Source organism: Tachypleus tridentatus, chromosome 1, assembly GCF_004210375.1.
Source record: "Tachypleus tridentatus isolate NWPU-2018 chromosome 1, ASM421037v1, whole genome shotgun sequence".
Taxonomy (NCBI): domain Eukaryota; kingdom Metazoa; phylum Arthropoda; class Merostomata; order Xiphosura; family Limulidae; genus Tachypleus; species Tachypleus tridentatus.
The window spans coordinates 7,238,492-7,258,153 of record NC_134825.1 but is presented as its reverse complement, the minus strand read 5'-3'; the positions used below and the strand labels follow the sequence as shown (position 1 = coordinate 7,258,153).

At 31.2% G+C, this 19,662-nt stretch overlaps 1 protein-coding gene across 8 annotated transcripts in view; it reads right to left on the bottom strand.

Moving 5' to 3' along the window:
* LOC143236655 (short transient receptor potential channel 6-like) overlaps positions 1-19,662 on the bottom strand; it is an 88,651-nt gene that overhangs the window by 14,068 nt on the left and 54,921 nt on the right. For all 8 annotated transcript variants that reach the window (XM_076475076.1, XM_076475125.1, XM_076475198.1 and 5 more), the window contains exon 7: positions 1,565-2,355. In XM_076475076.1, coding sequence (XP_076331191.1) covers positions 1,565-2,355 — 791 coding nt within the window. The remainder of the gene's footprint in view (positions 1-1,564; positions 2,356-19,662) is intronic.

The following is a 19,662-nucleotide window of genomic DNA, read 5'->3' as shown; positions in this document are numbered from 1 at the left end:
GTTAGAATATAGAAGAACATTTAATTCCCAGTGTGGAAGGTCATGACACCTTTGAGGTTACTGAAACTAAAAAGAACACGTGAGCATGATAAGAACAGGAGAAGTGAACATCCTACAGTGTTTAGAAAAACTTAAAACAATATCCAAAATGTGAGGGGGCCAAAAAACCCAGGTCAGATATTCACCACAGAAGAGTTGTCAGCAGGAAATCTTCTGTTGCAAGACTAACAGCGGAAGATTTTCCATGTACTTCTAAAAGCCAGATGTGAAGACACAGGATAGGGGTATTAGGATGTAGAATTTGGGATCAAGGTTGACAAAGAAGGGAGAGAAAAAGTGGAAGAGGGACATGTAGTGATAGGAAGAGATGTTGTAACCTGGAAACCAAGTTTGTGCAGGCCAATAGGGTGCAATCAAGAGAACTCAACAAGAGTGGTGGATAAGAGAAATCATTCGATAAAGCAATCAGTTGAGAGGATACACATAAAGGTATTTGTGTAACCACTCCTTGTTGAATGCATTAACCATCAAAGCCTATCGATGTGGTACCAGTGACCAAAACAGAATAAAAAAACCAAAAAGAATGGAGAACTGGTTCATATGCCTGCTTCAAAAGCAAATCTTGAACCACCTCTGATGAATGCTGGCAAGTCATGAGGAGGAGAAAACGAAATGGGGAAAGGAGAGAGAGGAAATGTAGGAAAAAAGTGAATAACAAATTCATCTAATGAGGAATAAAATCCAGCATATATTTAAACAGCATATAATTACAATTTTAATAGTGTGAAAAGATATCCAAGATTGCTGGAACAGTCTTGTTTTGTCTCAGTGTCCTGAGAAACGTTCTGGTATGAAAAAATCTCAGTTTTATGATAAAGACATTAAACCGTCAGTCACACTGAATCATGAGAATAATAGGTCTAATTGTCTTGATCATTACTGTAATACTTACTCTGCATCCGTGTGTGGTGAGAAACTCAGGTCTGAGCAGGTTTTTTAAGTTAGAAGTACTATAGTAGACCTATAGATGTTGGCAAATGTGGGTTTATCACCAAAAAGTGGATAAAATTATTTAAAAATCAATGTCATTTTTTAATATATTTGGAAAGAGTGTGAAACAGTTCAATAAATGTAAGGTACATTAAATGGAAATTAAACGGTTTCAAATTTATAACAAACATTTTCAAAGTTGGGACAAAATTTTGGCTGTCCTGGTTTTTCATCTTGATTGTCACTTTAAAACATTACAGATGTTTTATTAAGTTGGGGTCAATGGGTATAATGTTCATTGAATCTAGTTTTATTTTATAAAAAGTATTTATTTCAGGTAGAGTTTACTTTTATAACTTCCCACATAGTAATGAATTGTATACAAATCTAAAAATATATTTCATATGACGAAAACATATTACTAATTAACAAAGAAACATTTAAGAACTATGAGATAACTTTTTGGTCAGTGTTTTAAAATATAAATATTTTTCAATAAAAACAATTTTACAGTTTACTTAGAACATGTCCATTCTTTAACTGTTTAAATCCACTTTATATGCAAAAAACTTACGTGCTAAATGATTTAGGCTGATGTTTCTCCTGACCATCTTCTAAATATAAGATGTGTCCTTTGTAGTTCCTGTATATGGAGTTTATAGCAATAACAAAGGAAAACAGAATGACAAGAACTATCAGCAAGAATTTTAAAACATCATATATCATGTATCGGAGAGAAACTCCCAAAGGTCCAAGTTTTGTATGAGCTTCGTACCAAAATAAAATCCTACAGAAAGCAAACAGAGTTCCTAGTGCATAAAGACCCTCTGCGATTAAGAAACAATGGAATGGGCTCCACTGTTCACGAGTTAAGTACACAGATGTTTTGTCCACCTTAGACATTATGTATAATCCAAACCACAATGATTCAGCAATGAGAAAAAAACTAAATGTGATCACGTCATAGATTGCCCAGAAAGATCTAAAAAACACTTTTGGTTTCTGATGGTACATGCTACAAACTAGCTCTAGTGCATGTCCTATAACACAAAAGCCCACAGCCACTTCTGACCATCTCACTGGATGAAGAAGATCATGTTTTTCATTGTAGAGCGAAGCAATCAAAAACATAAGGAAGTAAACATAAAACACAACAGAGTAAATGAATCGATTCAATGGTACCTTTAGAGGCTTTTTCAAAGTTTTGGATGGAAGTAACACATAAAACAGAACAAGAAATGGGGCCATTAAGGCATGCATAAGAATGTGCATGGTTCTTCTTTTGGTTGACCAACTCCACCAGTCTGATAGCTCTCCAACCCAAACAGAGCATATTACTTGCTGACAATATGAATGTGTCACAAACTAAAAACAAAAAAGGATATAAAATGTTAAACAATACCAATTATCTTGAAAATAATTATAAAATACTTGTGAAGTTAGTTTGTTTCAAATACTGAATATATATATATATATAAAGAATATATCTTTAACAGACAGGATATCATCGTTGAACAATCAGTGCATATTAGTAACTCTAGATGATGTTCTTGCATAATTATCTGTGGCATTATCAAGTTACACAGAATTAGCTTTATTATCTTACAAATCATTTTTAGTCTGATATGTATATACCACATATTTTTGACATGACTTTAGAATTTATAATAAAGAGGGAAAGTTAACTTTGCATTTTGAAAGTAGCAATATATAGTATATGAATGCATTTGTTGCCATAAAGACATAATAACATACAAAGTATAGCTACTACATTTGTATCCACTAATTAAATGCATTCATATACTATATACTGCTACTTTCAAAGTGCAAAAGTAGCAATATATAGTATATTAATGCATTTGTTGCCATAAAGACATAATAACATACAAAGTATAGCTAGTACATTTGTACCCACTAATTAAATGAATCAGTATGTAAAAATCATGTCTCACCATACTACATTGAAATTAGTTTTTCTCTATTTCCAAATAACTATTAAAATAATTATCTAATAATAGGTATCATTAATCTTAAAATATTACCTATTACTACATGTTATCAATGCTCATGTCTAAGTATGTTTTGTGATTGGAAAACGTTTTTCACATTAACTTCTCAGTTCTTATATTTTTTCATGTTGCATTAATTTACAAGACAAGTGTATCTATAAAGCATTTTTTAACTTTAGATAATTCTTCAAGATTTTGTTTTTTCTGTTAGGAAGTTTACTAAACATTTCACATGAAACAAGAATTTACTTGGTCAATTATTGGCTTTAGTTTATACACGAGAAAGTCCTCTTAAACAGACGCTGTGTCCATCACTGGCACTCATTAACACCTTAAAGTAGTCTGAGTGAACAACTACATCACAATCACTAGAGGAATGTTCCAATATAACTGATCCATTCACAGACCTCAAACATGCATACTCCACCAAAAATGTTAACAGTTTTCTTTGGGCAGAACCAATACAGTTTTACCAGAAGCAAAAAACAATAAAACAATTATATTTTTACAGAAATAAATTTACTTTTACTAATTTTCCCATCATTTATTCATAGAATATGTTCATTACTGGTAGGTGTCAAATTTCACACCATCTGAATGTTACAAAAATATCACATTCTCTCAGGAAATGTTCAACTGCACTTGATTTATTGGAGGATCTTAGATCAGATAACAACAAGGACATTTATTAACTACATAAAATTATTTTAAGGTTGATATCTGGTTCTTAAACCTAAAGACGAACTGTTGATAACAATTAGGTTTAAACAACAACATCTCATCTATACCTGAAGATACACCCTTCAAATAACGCTTTTCAACCAATTACTTATGGTAGGCTTATGGCAAGATATTTTGGCACTTTGATTGTACATGGTGAACTAAAACTAGTCTTATTTATGTAATTATGAAGTATTATGTAGATTAAATATAAAAATAACAATTGGAAGGCCTTTTTTACATAATTCCTTAATGCTATTACATTTCTTTATGTAAGATAAGATTTCATATTTACTACATATTTTATATGCATAATGAAATAATATTTTATATACATTTTCTTAAAATATATTTGGAATGAAGCTTACAAAGTTTAAATAGAAGCCTTTAAATATTTCTTATGATACAAATATTTAACATTAAAATTGACTTTTATTGCTACTAATTAAAGCATCTCAAAGGGAAGGTTTATAGTTCAACAGAACCAGAATACTTAAAGGTAGCAAAGGAGTCATCAACGTTCCTTTGATGAAAGTACTTGAAACTGTTGTGGGCATTTTTCTATCTCTTGTCTTTCATGAAAACATGTAAATAAACTGGCTAAAGATGGTGTCTATCTCAAGACCATAACAACACTACCAACCTTATCATATAACTTTCTTTTGATTAAAAATGAGATTCTTTAGTGATATGGTTGATCATTTTTAAATATGTAGGGCTCAGAATAATCGTACTGAAAGCTTGATGTATTTCTCTGTTTTGACTACTTTCTTTCTGTAAGTAAAACCTTCTAGACATAGGCAGAGTATAACCTAGTTTGTCTCCATTTGTCAGAATTAAGGTCATGTTGATCCAAGTGATAGTTTTACTCAAAGCTACCACAAGATTTACCACTGTTCTGGCCACTCTGTTATCAAACAGAAACTCTGTTCTTTTATTCCCACAGGCACTTACAAATATCTACCCATGACAGTTAGGCTGATCACCACACTTTTTGATGCAAATTGTTTCTTGCACTCCTGTTGGCAGTCAGCTCCATATTAGGTTCTTCTAGTTTCCTGAAGCTGTAACAACATTACTCACTACCTGCCTTTAGTTCTCTTGTACTTGTTGCACAATTGGTTGAAACTAATAGCTTTACCTACTTTGCTGCTCAATAAGATATGGGTATTTCATACAAAGGTGACCCAACTTTCCACATGTAAAGCAAGCATTTCACTTCTTTCTCAGAATACCCCTTGGCAAGGTCATCAGTGGCTTGGGGGTACTGGAATAACCTTGTCCTTTCACTGAATACTAGTGTGTTTGGATTGCAGTGCTGGGATGTGTGGTTGGTAGACTCTCAGCTGCACTTGTATCTGACATGACAGGGTTTTCTCCATAAGACATCCGTCCCAGGTGAGGTCACTACAACTGAAGCTACAGGCTTCTTTCTTTCATGTAACTGGCTGGAAGTGATGACTTCATACCACACTTGATAAATACTGTCTCATTCAAAGTTAGAAGGTTTCTTACAAATGTGTCATGTTGCATCATCTCACTGGCTAACCTTTCCATAAACATGTCAATAAGGATGTCCTCATGATCTGACGAGACCAATGCAAGGTAAGTTTTACCATACAAAGGGTGAAGATCATTCATATACGCAATCAAGTCTGCACATGACCCAATGATTGCTCTATTTTCCATAGGGTCAAATCTCTGGTGCAACTCAATAATGAGTCGTTCCTGATTTAAATGTTTGATAGAATACTAGGATTAGACCTTCTAGACACAGAACCAGCCCTTTTGTAGCTGGTTCCAGGATCTATCCATTTCTGGCTTCAAAAAATGATCCAAATATTCCTTCATTGTACCTTTGAATGTCAGCAGATTAATATGTTTTGCTCAACTACTGTGGAACTGCAGTTATGGCCAGAAACTTTCCTTCAAGACTTTTGACCATCAACTGACCAAGATGTTTTCAATGTCATGGACACAGAATTGTATAAGCTCTCAGGGACCCAAATATTGCGATGAATGGTAGGCCTTTTGTAAACTAACAACTTCTACTCAGCAGTTTGTCTTTTAGCTCTACTCTATCTCAGTCTTCTCTGTGATCTGTGGTTATTTCTGCAATATATCTTCTGGCTTAGAAAAGCCCACTATTGATTCAGGATCCCTTTACTTCACAAACTGGTGTCTGCTATCTCACATGATAGTGAGACCACTCCTGTTGATAAGTGACATCAATCATCAGTACCTACAGCTAATCTTGAGTGTCTTCAACCAGAGCCAGAGTTGGATTTATGAGGCTGTTGCAAGCTCTTGTTGTAATGTGTTTTATCCATTGGTGGGTACTTTTAGATTATTTGTAAACAAGATCTAAGATCCAGTCCATGTAATAATAATAAATTAGTTGATTTCTTCCTAAATATTTCTATAGACTATTCATGTTATCATATGTTATAGACCTTGTTCACAAATAATGTTTAAACAGAAACTCCTTGTTAATGGCATTATACCTAACTAACAAATAAAAGACTTTTACAATTCCATAGATAATTGATAAAGTAAATAAATATCCCCAGTTCATCTCATTACTAACCATATCTGGATCACTCACTAAATACCCATTGACTTATCATTTTGTAATGGTTATTAGTTCTCATATTTAAAATGTACCCTTACTTCCAAATACCATCAAACCCTTCTTGACTATCACATAATCATTGTGAATAGCAGCTTCCTGCAAACATATAAATTATAACACTGCCCACTTCTTGGACCATGAAGTCTTTTGAACACATCTTATACAAAAATAAAACATTACACTGAATTGTTATTTAGTCATGTTGTTTTGATAGTTGTCAGAGGGTTATGTTGTCACTTGAGAAATTCTCTGAAGGCAGATAACCAGGTAAATCCATTAGTGGCTCTATCTTTGTCAATCATCTGTAAACGATCTTGAGAGAAACCATGAGCTTCTCAACAAGCTGATTCTCCACAGACATATTCTCTGACAGAGTTACCCATCTAGCACTTCTCTCACTGACGTAAAAGATAATCATTGTAGATGATCTTTAGCTTTGACTGTCTGTCTGTAAACCATATCCTTAATTTTTTTTTAAACACAATATGTGGTCCTTCCCTCAAAGTTTCCAATTTGTACTTTTTTGTGGTGTGGATTGTAAAGAAAATACCACATCACCTCAGTGGAATCCAGTCTAATAACTATTAACATTATAGCAAATTTTAATTTTAAAGTTATCCGATTTAAGTCTTTTCTATGTAATGTCATTAGTCCTTTGGTATATTCTATACAAGGCACTGCTACATGACTATCCTCCAAATGAGAGTACAGAAGGTCCAATGGTACTTTAAATTCTCTCCTGGACATCAGTGATGTTGCCTGTATTTTTATGTTCAATAACTGATAAGTGGCAATGAAAGATCTTTATCCTAAACTTTTGTTTGTTATCCACATAAATGGTTAACTCTACCTCTCCACCATGACATCAGAAAATGCATGAAGGGTTGTTATACTGGTATTTTTAAACCCAGTAATCTACCACACTTATGCAATCAAAGCTGATTCAAAGTTCCATTCCTGAACTGAGAGATATTCCACAGCTCTATCTCTGTCCTATGTATCATATGTGATTCATAGGACATAATGCTAAAATATGACACAGCTACATATACTTGGTATGCAGCTCATAATAGGAACTGGTTGTTTTACTTCAACTTTTCAGATTAGAAGAGAGCTTTATGTAAGCATACATGTGATGCTCTAAGTGCATGCAAAGGATGATGGGTTCTGTTACTTTAACTCAAGAGAAATGTTGGAATTTTAATTCCTAATATCTTTATTCCACTCTTTTCCAAAAATACTAGAAGTACCTGCTTCACTCATACCCACTTGGTAAAGTAGTGAAATAAAGATATCCATAAAAACCATTAAGTGACCCAAAACAGGAAGAGGGATAGACATGCTAAATTTTGAAACAAAGTCACTGGTAAATTTCTTTGGAAAGGCTTCTGGTTCTTGACCATTTGGTGAAATAGTCCTTCACAATTATGAGGTATCCATTCCCACTGTTACTCTATGGTGGAGGACTAAGCACACAGAAAAAAAAACTCCCTCAAGAAGTGCTTTAATACAACAGTGCTGTATTAACCCACCATGCTTCTTTTAAAGACGTTTTTCTCACAGCACTTTACGCTAATTCTCTACAGATTTTCAGCACCTAACCCAATAGAAGCATTCCATTACTCCTTAAGACTTCAGCAACTGAAAGATTGTGGAGATGATGGAATTCTTCTGAATTTAGAAAGAATCAAATGTTGTCAAAGTTCTTCTCCACTGGTATTTTCTCATTTTCAATATAACAGGCCCTCTTTTAAAATTAATGAATCTCTTGACTGTATAAAACTAGTTTCTGCCATGAGGTCCTTTCTGCACTATTCTTAAACAACTGAATAGTTAGTTTCATAATTGTATCTTATGCCTCGGCATCTTTGAGATGAGTGACCACATCTTGGGCAATATTCCATTGTACCATAGATTAGTCATCATTATTGTCTTTTGCTTCCCTCTTTTCACAGTGTTTACATTCTTCCTTAGCACACCATCTTTGAGACAATACATCAGAAAGTCCAGGTTTTCAACTCGGACAATGTACAACATTAAAGTTGTAGTTCTGAAGCCATTCTGTTATCTGGTCTTCTGAACTTCAAAAATTCACCAACCTCTTTAGTGGTATGTTATTTGAACACAGTGTACACATTTGAAGAAAATAATTTGGGGCTCAAAGTTTTACTAGCTCTTTCAAAATGGTATAATACCTTTTCTTTTGCTACAGTAGACAATTAAATGTTATTTTACACATTGTGGTTGTGGTAACACTACTTCCACTGCAATATCACTAGTGTCTGCACTTAAAATGAATGGAATTGAGGAAAAATAAGACTATTGTATACTTCACAAATACATTATTTATTACAACCATAGTTTCACCAGTAAAAACATCAAAACCAAAAGACCTGACCATTCAATTCTTGTAAGCTTCCTTTATGCAAAGATTTGATAACAGACTTCCTATATCTCAAAGGTGACTACATCTGATGTTCTTAAATGTAGAAGTACTGACTATATAGTTTTACATCTTTCAATTTCCTATAGAGACATTGGTGAAGTATGCAGGATGTCTGAGCCAAATGAAGGCCCAAATCACAACCACAATTATAGGGAAATAAATGTAGGGAGCCCAGTTACTTTACATAGGAGGAGAGTCTATTTTAGTAGTTATTCAACTACAGACAAACATAATTCAAATTTTATGGTTCATTGTCTTGAACTATCTTAGCTAAGAACCAGTGTCTACAAGCATAACATGAAGCTTCCCATCAATAAACATATGGACTGGTTTCTTTAAATAGTAAACTCATTTCGGACAGATGGAATATTCTCATCATAAATTTTCTTGCCTAATTCCTTTATCCTGATGTATAATATTAGCTTAGCTCTCTGTTGTTCATTTGATGTGGTTGAACTAGAAAAATCATCATTGCAGTATTGTATCCTTACTGTATTAAAACAACTGCTGGTTTAAACAGCTGCAATGGCCAGGTTTTCCATATTTATAACAGTAATCTATTAAGGCTACTTTTAGACTCCATGACAATCAATGGCAAAAAATGTTTAGGTATAAAACACACATAGTGACAAGATAAAGGGGCCAGAATTAACATTTATGTGATTTTTGGCACTAATTTTAATAGCATACTAGAAGTGTTGCTGAATCACATGAAGTTCAAACTTTTCCTATCTGTGAGTCTAAGATGAAATCACTTCAAGAAACCAAAAATATAAACTTCATTGATTTTTACCAACTTCTCTAACTGTTTGAGTCATTTAAACAACAATTGACTTGTTCTGAAATGTTCAGTATTGTTCAAGATCAACTAATTTGAGCTTTGAGTTGTTTCAACATATTCAGTATTGTTCAAGATCAAGTATTTTGACTCTTGACTTGTTTCAACATGTTCAGTATTGTTCAAGATCAAGTAATTTGAATCTTGACTTGTTTCAACATATTCACTATTGTTGAAGATCAAGTATTTTGAATCTTGACTTGTTTCAACTAGTTCAGTATTGTTCAAGATCAAGTATTTTGAATCTTGACTTGTTTCAACATGTTCACTATTGTTGAAGATCAAGTAATTTGAATCTTGACTTGTTTCAACATGTTCAGTATTGTTGAAGATCAAGTATTTTGAATCTTCACTTGTTTCAACATGTTCACTATTGTTGAAGATCAAGTATTTTGAATCTTGACTTGTTTCAACATGTTCAGTATTGTTCAAGATCAAGTATTTTGAATATTGACTTGTTTCAACATGTTCAGTATTGTTCAAGATCAAGTAATTTGAGCTTTGAGTTGTTTCAACATATTCACTATTTTTGAAGATCAAGTATTTTGAATCTTGACTTGTTTCAACATGTTCAGTGTTCTTCAAGATCAAGTATTTTGAATCTTGACTTGTTTCAACATATTCAGTATTGTTGAAGATGAAGTATTTTGAATCTTGACTTCTTTCAACATGTTCACTATTGTTGAAGATCAAGTAATTTGAATCTTGACTTGTTTCAACATGTTCAGTATTGTAAAAGATCAAGCAATTTGAATCTTGACTTGTTTCAACATGTTCAGTATTGTTCAAGATCAAGTAATTTGAATCTTGACTTGTTTCAATATGTTCAGTATTGTTCAAGATCAAGTATTTTGAATCTTGACTTGTTTCAACATGTTCAGTATTGTTGAAGATCAAGTATTTTGAATCTTGACTTGTTTCAACATGTTCAGTATTGTTGAAGATCAAAGTATTTTGAATCTTGACTTGTTTCAACATGTTCACTATTGTTGAAGATCAAGTAATTTGAATCTTGACTTGTTTCAACATATTCAGTATTGTTGAAGATCAAGTATTTTCAATCTTGACTTGTTTCAACATGTTCAGTATTGTTCAAGATCAAGTATTTTGAATCTTGACTTGTTTCAACATGTTCAGTATTGTTCAAGATCAAGTAATTTGAGCTTTGACTTGTTTCAACATGTTCAGTATTGTTGAAGATCAAGTATTTTGAAACTTGACTTGTTTCAACATGTTCAGTATTGTTGAAGATCAAGTATTTTGAATCTTGACTTGTTTCAACATGTTCACTATTGTTGAAAATCAAGTAATTTGAATCTTGACTTGTTTCAACATGTTCAGTATTGTTAAAGATCAAGTATTTTGGATCTTGACTTGTTTCAACATGTTCACTATTGTTGAAGATCAAGTAATTTGAATCTTGACTTGTTTCAACATGTTCAGTATTGTTCAAGATCAAGTATTTTGAATCTTGACTTGTTTCAACATGTTCAGTATTGTTCAAGATCAAGTATTTTGAATCTTGACTTGTTTTAACATATTCAGTATTGTTGAAGATCAAGTATTTTGAATCTTGACTTGTTTCAACATGTTCACTATTGGTGAAGATCAATTAATTTGAATCTTGACTTGTTTCAACATGTTCAGTATTGTTGAAGATCAAGTATTTTGAATCTTGACTTGTTTCAACATATTCAGTATTGTTCAAGATCAAGTATTTTGAATTTTTACTTGTTTCAACATGTTCAGTATTGTTCAAGAACAAGTAATTTGAATCTTGACTTGTTTCAACATATTCAGTATTGTTGAAGATCAAGTATTTTGAATCTTGACTTGTTTCAACATGTTCAGTATTGTTCAAGATCAAGTATTTTGAATCTTGACTTGTTTCAACATGTTCAGTATTGTTGAAGATCAAGTATTTTGAATCTTGACTTGTTTCAACATGTTCAGTATTGTTGAAGATCAAGTATTTTGAATCTTGACTTGTTTCAACATGTTCAGTATTGTTGAAGATCAAGTAATTTGAATCTTGACTTGTTTCAACATGTTCAGTATTGTTAAAGATCAAGTATTTTGAATCTTGACTTGTTTCAACATGTTCACTATTGTTGAAGATCAAGTAATTTGAATCTTGACTTGTTTCAACATGTTCAGTATTGTTCAAGATCAAGTATTTTGAATCTTGACTTGTTTCAACATATTCAGTATTGTTGAAGATCAAGTATTTTGAATCTTGACTTGTTTCAACATGTTCACTATTGTTGAAGATCAAGTAATTTGAATCTTGACTTGTTTCAACATGTTCAGTATTGTTGAAGATCAAGTATTTTGAATCTTGACTTGTTTCAACATATTCAGTATTGTTCAAGATCAAGTATTTTGAATCTTGACTTGTTTCAACATGTTCAGTATTGTTCAAGATCAAGTAATTTGAATCTTGACTTGTTTCAACATGTTCAGTATTGTTCAAGATCAAGTATTTTGAATATTGACTTGTTTCAACATGTTCAGTATTGTTCAAGATCAAGTAATTTGAGCTTTGAGTTGTTTCAACATATTCACTATTTTTGAAGATCAAGTATTTTGAATCTTGACTTGTTTCAACATGTTCACTATTGTTGAAGATCAAGTATTTTGAATCTTGACTTGTTTCAACATGTTCAGTATTGTTCAAGATCAAGTATTTTGAATATTGACTTGTTTCAACATGTTCAGTATTGTTCAAGATCAAGTAATTTGAATCTTGACTTGTTTCAACATGTTCAGTATTGTTCAAGATCAAGTATTTTGAATCTTGACTTGTTTCAACATGTTCAGTATTGTTCAAGATCAAGTATTTTGAATCTTGACTTGTTTCAACATGTTCAGTATTGTTCAAGATCAAGTATTTTGAATCTTGACTTGTTTCAACATGTTCAGTATTGTTCAAGATCAAGTAATTTGAATCTTGACTTGTTTCAACATATTCACTATTGTTGAAGATCAAGTATTTTGAATCTTGACTTGTTTCAACATGTTCAGTATTGTTCAAGATCAAGTATTTTGAATCTTGACTTGTTTCAACATGTTCAGTATTGTTGAAGATCAAGTATTTTGAATCTTGACTTGTTTCAACATGTTCACTATTGTTGAAAATCAAGTAATTTGAATCTTGACTTGTTTCAACATGTTCAGTATTGTTCAACATGTTCACTATTGTTGAAGATCAAGTAATTTGAATCTTGACTTGTTTCAACAGTAATTGTCAACATGTTCAGTAGATCAAAGTAATTTGAATCTTGACTTGTTTCAACATGTTCAGTATTGTTCAAGATCAAGTAATTTGAATCTTGACTTGTTTCAACATGTTCAGTATTGTTGAAGATCAAGTATTTTGAATCTTGACTTGTTTCAACATGTTCAGTATTGTTGAAGATCAAGTATTTTGAATCTTGACTTGTTTCAACATGTTCAGTATTGTTGAAGATCAAGTAATTTGAATCTTGACTTGTTTCAACATATTCAGTATTGTTGAAGATCAAGTATTTTGAATCTTGACTTGTTTCAACATGTTCAGTATTGTTCAAGATCAAGTATTTTGAATCTTGACTTGTTTCAACATGTTCAGTATTGTTCAAGATCAAGTAATTTGAATCTTGACTTGTTTCAACATGTTCAGTATTGTTGAAGATCAAGTATTTTGAATCTTGACTTGTTTCAACATGTTCAGTATTGTTGAAGATCAAGTATTTTGAATCTTGACTTGTTTCAACATGTTCAGTATTGTTGAAGATCAAGTATTTTGAATCTTGACTTGTTTCAACATGTTCACTATTGTTGAAGATCAAGTATTTTGAATCTTGACTTGTTTCAACATGTTCAGTATTGTTCAAGATCAAGTATTTTGAATCTTGACTTGTTTCAACATGTTCAGTATTGTTCAAGATCAAGTAATTTGAATCTTGACTTGTTTCAACATGTTCAGTATTGTTGAAGATCAAGTATTTTGAATCTTGACTTGTTTCAACATGTTCAGTATTGTTGAAGATCAAGTATTTTGAATCTTGACTTGTTTCAACATGTTCAGTATTGTTGAAGATCAAGTATTTTGAATCTTGACTTGTTTCAACATGTTCACTATTGTTGAAGATCAAGTATTTTGAATCTTGACTTGTTTCAACATGTTCAGTATTGTTCAAGATCAAGTATTTTGAATATTGACTTGTTTCAACATGTTCAGTATTGTTCAAGATCAAGTAATTTGAGCTTTGAGTTGTTTCAACATATTCACTATTTTTGAAGATCAAGTATTTTGAATCTTGACTTGTTTCAACATGTTCAGTGTTCTTCAAGATCAAGTATTTTGAATCTTGACTTGTTTCAACATATTCAGTATTGTTGAAGATGAAGTATTTTGAATCTTGACTTCTTTCAACATGTTCACTATTGTTGAAGATCAAGTAATTTGAATCTTGACTTGTTTCAACATGTTCAGTATTGTAAAAGATCAAGCAATTTGAATCTTGACTTGTTTCAACATGTTCAGTATTGTTCAAGATCAAGTAATTTGAATCTTGACTTGTTTCAATATGTTCAGTATTGTTCAAGATCAAGTATTTTGAATCTTGACTTGTTTCAACATGTTCAGTATTGTTGAAGATCAAGTATTTTGAATCTTGACTTGTTTCAACATGTTCAGTATTGTTGAAGATCAAGTATTTTGAATCTTGACTTGTTTCAACATGTTCACTATTGTTGAAGATCAAGTAATTTGAATCTTGACTTGTTTCAACATATTCAGTATTGTTGAAGATCAAGTATTTTCAATCTTGACTTGTTTCAACATGTTCAGTATTGTTGAAGATCAAGTATTTTGAATCTTGACTTGTTTCAACATGTTCAGTATTGTTCAAGATCAAGTAATTTGAGCTTTGACTTGTTTCAACATGTTCAGTATTGTTGAAGATCAAGTATTTTGAAACTTGACTTGTTTCAACATGTTCAGTATTGTTGAAGATCAAGTATTTTGAATCTTGACTTGTTTCAACATGTTCACTATTGTTGAAAATCAAGTAATTTGAATCTTGACTTGTTTCAACATGTTCAGTATTGTTAAAGATCAAGTATTTTGGATCTTGACTTGTTTCAACATGTTCACTATTGTTGAAGATCAAGTAATTTGAATCTTGACTTGTTTCAACATGTTCAGTATTGTTCAAGATCAAGTATTTTGAATCTTGACTTGTTTCAACATGTTCAGTATTGTTCAAGATCAAGTATTTTGAATCTTGACTTGTTTCAACATGTTCAGTATTGTTGAAGATCAAGTATTTTGAATCTTGACTTGTTTCAACATGTTCACTATTGGTGAAGATCAATTAATTTGAATCTTGACTTGTTTCAACATGTTCAGTATTGTTGAAGATCAAGTATTTTGAATCTTGACTTGTTTCAACATATTCAGTATTGTTCAAGATCAAGTATTTTGAATTTTACTTGTTTCAACATGTTCAGTATTGTTCAAGAACAAGTAATTTGAATCTTGACTTGTTTCAACATATTCAGTATTGTTGAAGATCAAGTATTTTGAATCTTGACTTGTTTCAACATGTTCAGTATTGTTCAAATCAAGTATTTTGACTTGTTTCAACATGTTCAGTATTGTTGAAGATCAAGATCAAGTATTTTGAATCTTGACTTGTTTCAACATATTCAGTATTGTTGAAGATCAAGTATTTTGAATCTTGACTTGTTTCAACATGTTCACTATTGTTGAAGATCAAGTAATTTGAATCTTGACTTGTTTCAACATGTTCAGTATTGTTAAAGATCAAGTATTTTGAATCTTGACTTGTTTCAACATGTTCAGTATTGTTGAAGATCAAGTATTTTGAATCTTGACTTGTTTCAACATGTTCAGTATTGTTCAAGATCAAGTATTTTGAATCTTGACTTGTTTCAACATGTTCAGTATTGTTCAAGATCAAGTATTTTGAATCTTGACTTGTTTCAACATATTCAGTATTGTTGAAGATCAAGTATTTTGAATCTTGACTTGTTTCAACATGTTCAGTATTGTTGAAGATCAAGTAATTTGAATCTTGACTTGTTTCAACATGTTCAGTATTGTTGAAGATCAAGTATTTTGAATCTTGACTTGTTTCAACATATTCAGTATTGTTCAAGATCAAGTATTTTGAATCTTGACTTGTTTCAACATGTTCAGTATTGTTCAAGATCAAGTAATTTGAATCTTGACTTGTTTCAACATGTTCAGTATTGTTCAAGATCAAGTATTTTGAATCTTGACTTGTTTCAACATGTTCAGTATTGTTCAAGATCAAGTATTTTGAATCTTGACTTGTTTCAACATGTTCACTATTTTTGAAGATCAAGTATTTTGAATCTTGACTTGTTTCAACATGTTCAGTATTGTTGAAGATCAAGTATTTTGAATCTTGACTTGTTTCAACATGTTCAGTATTGTTCAAGATCAAGTATTTTGAATGACTTGACTTGTTTCAACATGTTCAGTATTGTTCAAGATCAAGTAATTTTGAATCTTGACTTGTTTCAACATGTTCAGTATTGTTCAAGATCAAGTATTTTGAATCTTGACTTGTTTCAACATGTTCAGTATTGTTCAAGATCAAGTATTTTGAATCTTGACTTGTTTCAACATGTTCAGTATTGTTCAAGATCAAGTATTTTGAATCTTGACTTGTTTCAACATGTTCAGTATTGTTCAAGATCAAGTAATTTGAGCTTTGACTTGTTTCAACATATTCACTATTGTTGAAGATCAAGTATTTTGAATCTTGACTTGTTTCAACATGTTCAGTGTTCTTCAAGATCAAGTATTTTGAATCTTGACTTGTTTCAACATATTCAGTATTGTTGAAGATCAAGTATTTTGAATCTTGACTTGTTTCAACATGTTCACTATTGTTGAAGATCAAGTAATTTGAATCTTGACTTGTTTCAACATGTTCAGTATTGTAAAAGATCAAGCAATTTGAATCTTGACTTGTTTCAACATGTTCAGTATTGTTCAAGATCAAGTAATTTGAATCTTGACTTGTTTCAACATGTTCAGTATTGTTGAAGATCAAGTATTTTGAATCTTGACTTGTTTCAACATGTTCAGTATTGTTGAAGATCAAGTATTTTGAATCTTGACTTGTTTCAACATGTTCAGTATTGTTGAAGATCAAGTAATTTGAATCTTGACTTGTTTCAACATATTCAGTATTGTTGAAGATCAAGTATTTTCAATCTTGACTTGTTTCAACATGTTCAGTATTGTTCAAGATCAAGTATTTTGAATCTTGACTTGTTTCAACATGTTCAGTATTGTTCAAGATCAAGTAATTTGAGCTTTGACTTGTTTCAACATGTTCAGTATTGTTGAAGATCAAGTATTTTGAATCTTGACTTGTTTCAACATGTTCAGTATTGTTGAAGATCAAGTATTTTGAATCTTGACTTGTTTCAACATGTTCAGTATTGTTGAAGATCAAGTAATTTGAATCTTGACTTGTTTCAACATGTTCAGTATTGTTAAAGATCAAGTATTTTGAATCTTGACTTGTTTCAACATGTTCACTATTGTTGAAGATCAAGTAATTTGAATCTTGACTTGTTTCAACATGTTCAGTATTGTTCAAGATCAAGTATTTTGAATCTTGACTTGTTTCAACATGTTCAGTATTGTTCAAGATCAAGTATTTTGAATCTTGACTTGTTTCAACATATTCAGTATTGTTGAAGATCAAGTATTTTGAATCTTGACTTGTTTCAACATGTTCAGTATTGTTGAAGATCAAGTATTTTGAATCTTGACTTGTTTCAACATGTTCAGTATTGTTGAAGATCAAGTATTTTGAATCTTGACTTGTTTCAACATGTTCAGTATTGTTCAAGATCAAGTATTTTGAATCTTGACTTGTTTCAACATGTTCAGTATTGTTGAAGATCAAGTATTTTGAATCTTGACTTGTTTCAACATGTTCAGTATTGTTGAAGATCAAGTAATTTGAATCTTGACTTGTTTCAACATGTTCAGTATTGTAAAAGATCAAGTAATTTGAATCTTGACTTGTTTCAACATGTTCAGTATTGTTCAAGATCAAGTAATTTGAATCTTGACTTGTTTCAACATGTTCAGTATTGTTGAAGATCAAGTATTTTGAATCTTGACTTGTTTCAACATGTTCAGTATTGTTGAAGATCAAGTATTTTGAATCTTGACTTGTTTCAACATGTTCAGTATTGTTGAAGATCAAGTAATTTGAATCTTGACTTGTTTCAACATATTCAGTATTGTTGAAGATCAAGTATTTTCAATCTTGACTTGTTTCAACATGTTCAGTATTGTTCAAGATCAAGTATTTTGAATCTTGACTTGTTTCAACATGTTCAGTATTGTTGAAGATCAAGTATTTTCAAACTTGACTTGTTTCAACATGTTCAGTATTGTTGAAGATCAAGTATTTTGAATCTTGACTTGTTTCAACATGTTCACTATTGTTGAAAATCAAGTAATTTGAATCTTGACTTGTTTCAACATGTTCAGTATTGTTAAAGATCAAGTATTTTGGATCTTGACTTGTTTCAACATGTTCACTATTGTTGAAGATCAAGTAATTTGAATCTTGACTTGTTTCAACATGTTCAGTATTGTTCAAGATCAAGTATTTTGAATCTTGACTTGTTTCAACATGTTCAGTATTGTTCAAGATCAAGTATTTTGAATCTTGACTTGTTTTAACATATTCAGTATTGTTGAAGATCAAGTATTTTGAATCTTGACTTGTTTCAACATGTTCACTATTGGTGAAGATCAATTAATTTGAATCTTGACTTGTTTCAACATGTTCAGTATTGTTGAAGATCAAGTATTTTGAATCTTGACTTGTTTCAACATATTCAGTATTGTTCAAGAGATTTTTACTTGTTTCAACATGTTCAGTATTGTTCAAGAACAAGTAATTTGAATCTTGACTTGTTTCAACATATTCAGTATTGTTGAAGATCAAGTATTTTGAATCTTGACTTGTTTCAACATGTTCAGTATTGTTCAAGATCAAGTAATTTGAACTTTGAGTTGTTTCAACATGTTCAGTATTGTTGAAGATCAAGTATTTTGAATCTTGACTTGTTTCAACATGTTCAGTGTTCTTCAAGATCAAGTATTTTGAATCTTGACTTGTTTCAACATATTCAGTATTGTTGAAGATGAAGTATTTTGAATCTTGACTTGTTTCAACATGTTCACTATTGTTGAAGATCAAGTAATTTGTACCTTGACTTGTTTCAACATGTTCAGTATTGTTCAAGATCAAGTATTTTGAGCTTTGACTTGTTTCAACATATTCAGTATTGTTCAAGATCAAGTATTTTGAATCTTGACTTGTTTCAACATGTTCAGTATTGTTCAAGATCAAGTATTTTGAATCTTGACTTGTTTCACATGTTCATTGTTTCAAGTAGAATCTTGACTTGTTTCAACATTCAGTATTGTTCAAGTATTTTGAATCTTGACTTGTTTCAACATGTTCAGTATTGTTCAAGATCAAGTATTTTGAATCTTGACTTGTTTCAACATGTTCAGTATTGTTCAAGATCAAGTATTTTGAATCTTGACTTGTTTCAACATGTTCAGTATTGTTGAAGATCAAGTATTTTGAATCTTGACTTGTTTCAACATGTTCAGTATTGTTCAAGATCAAGTATTTTGAATCTTGACTTGTTTCAACATGTTCAGTATTGTTGAAGATCAAGTATTTTGAATCTTGACTTGTTTCAACATGTTCAGTATTGTTGAAGATCAAGTATTTTGAATCTTGACTTGTTTCAACATGTTCACTATTGTTGAAGATCATTTGAATCTTGACTTGTTTCAACATGTTCAGTATTGTTCAAGATCAAGTATTTTGAATCTTGACTTGTTTCAACATTGTTTCAGTATTGTTTCAACAAGATCAAGATCAAGTTTTGAATCTTGACTTGTTTCAACATGTTCAGTATTGTTGAAGATCAAGTA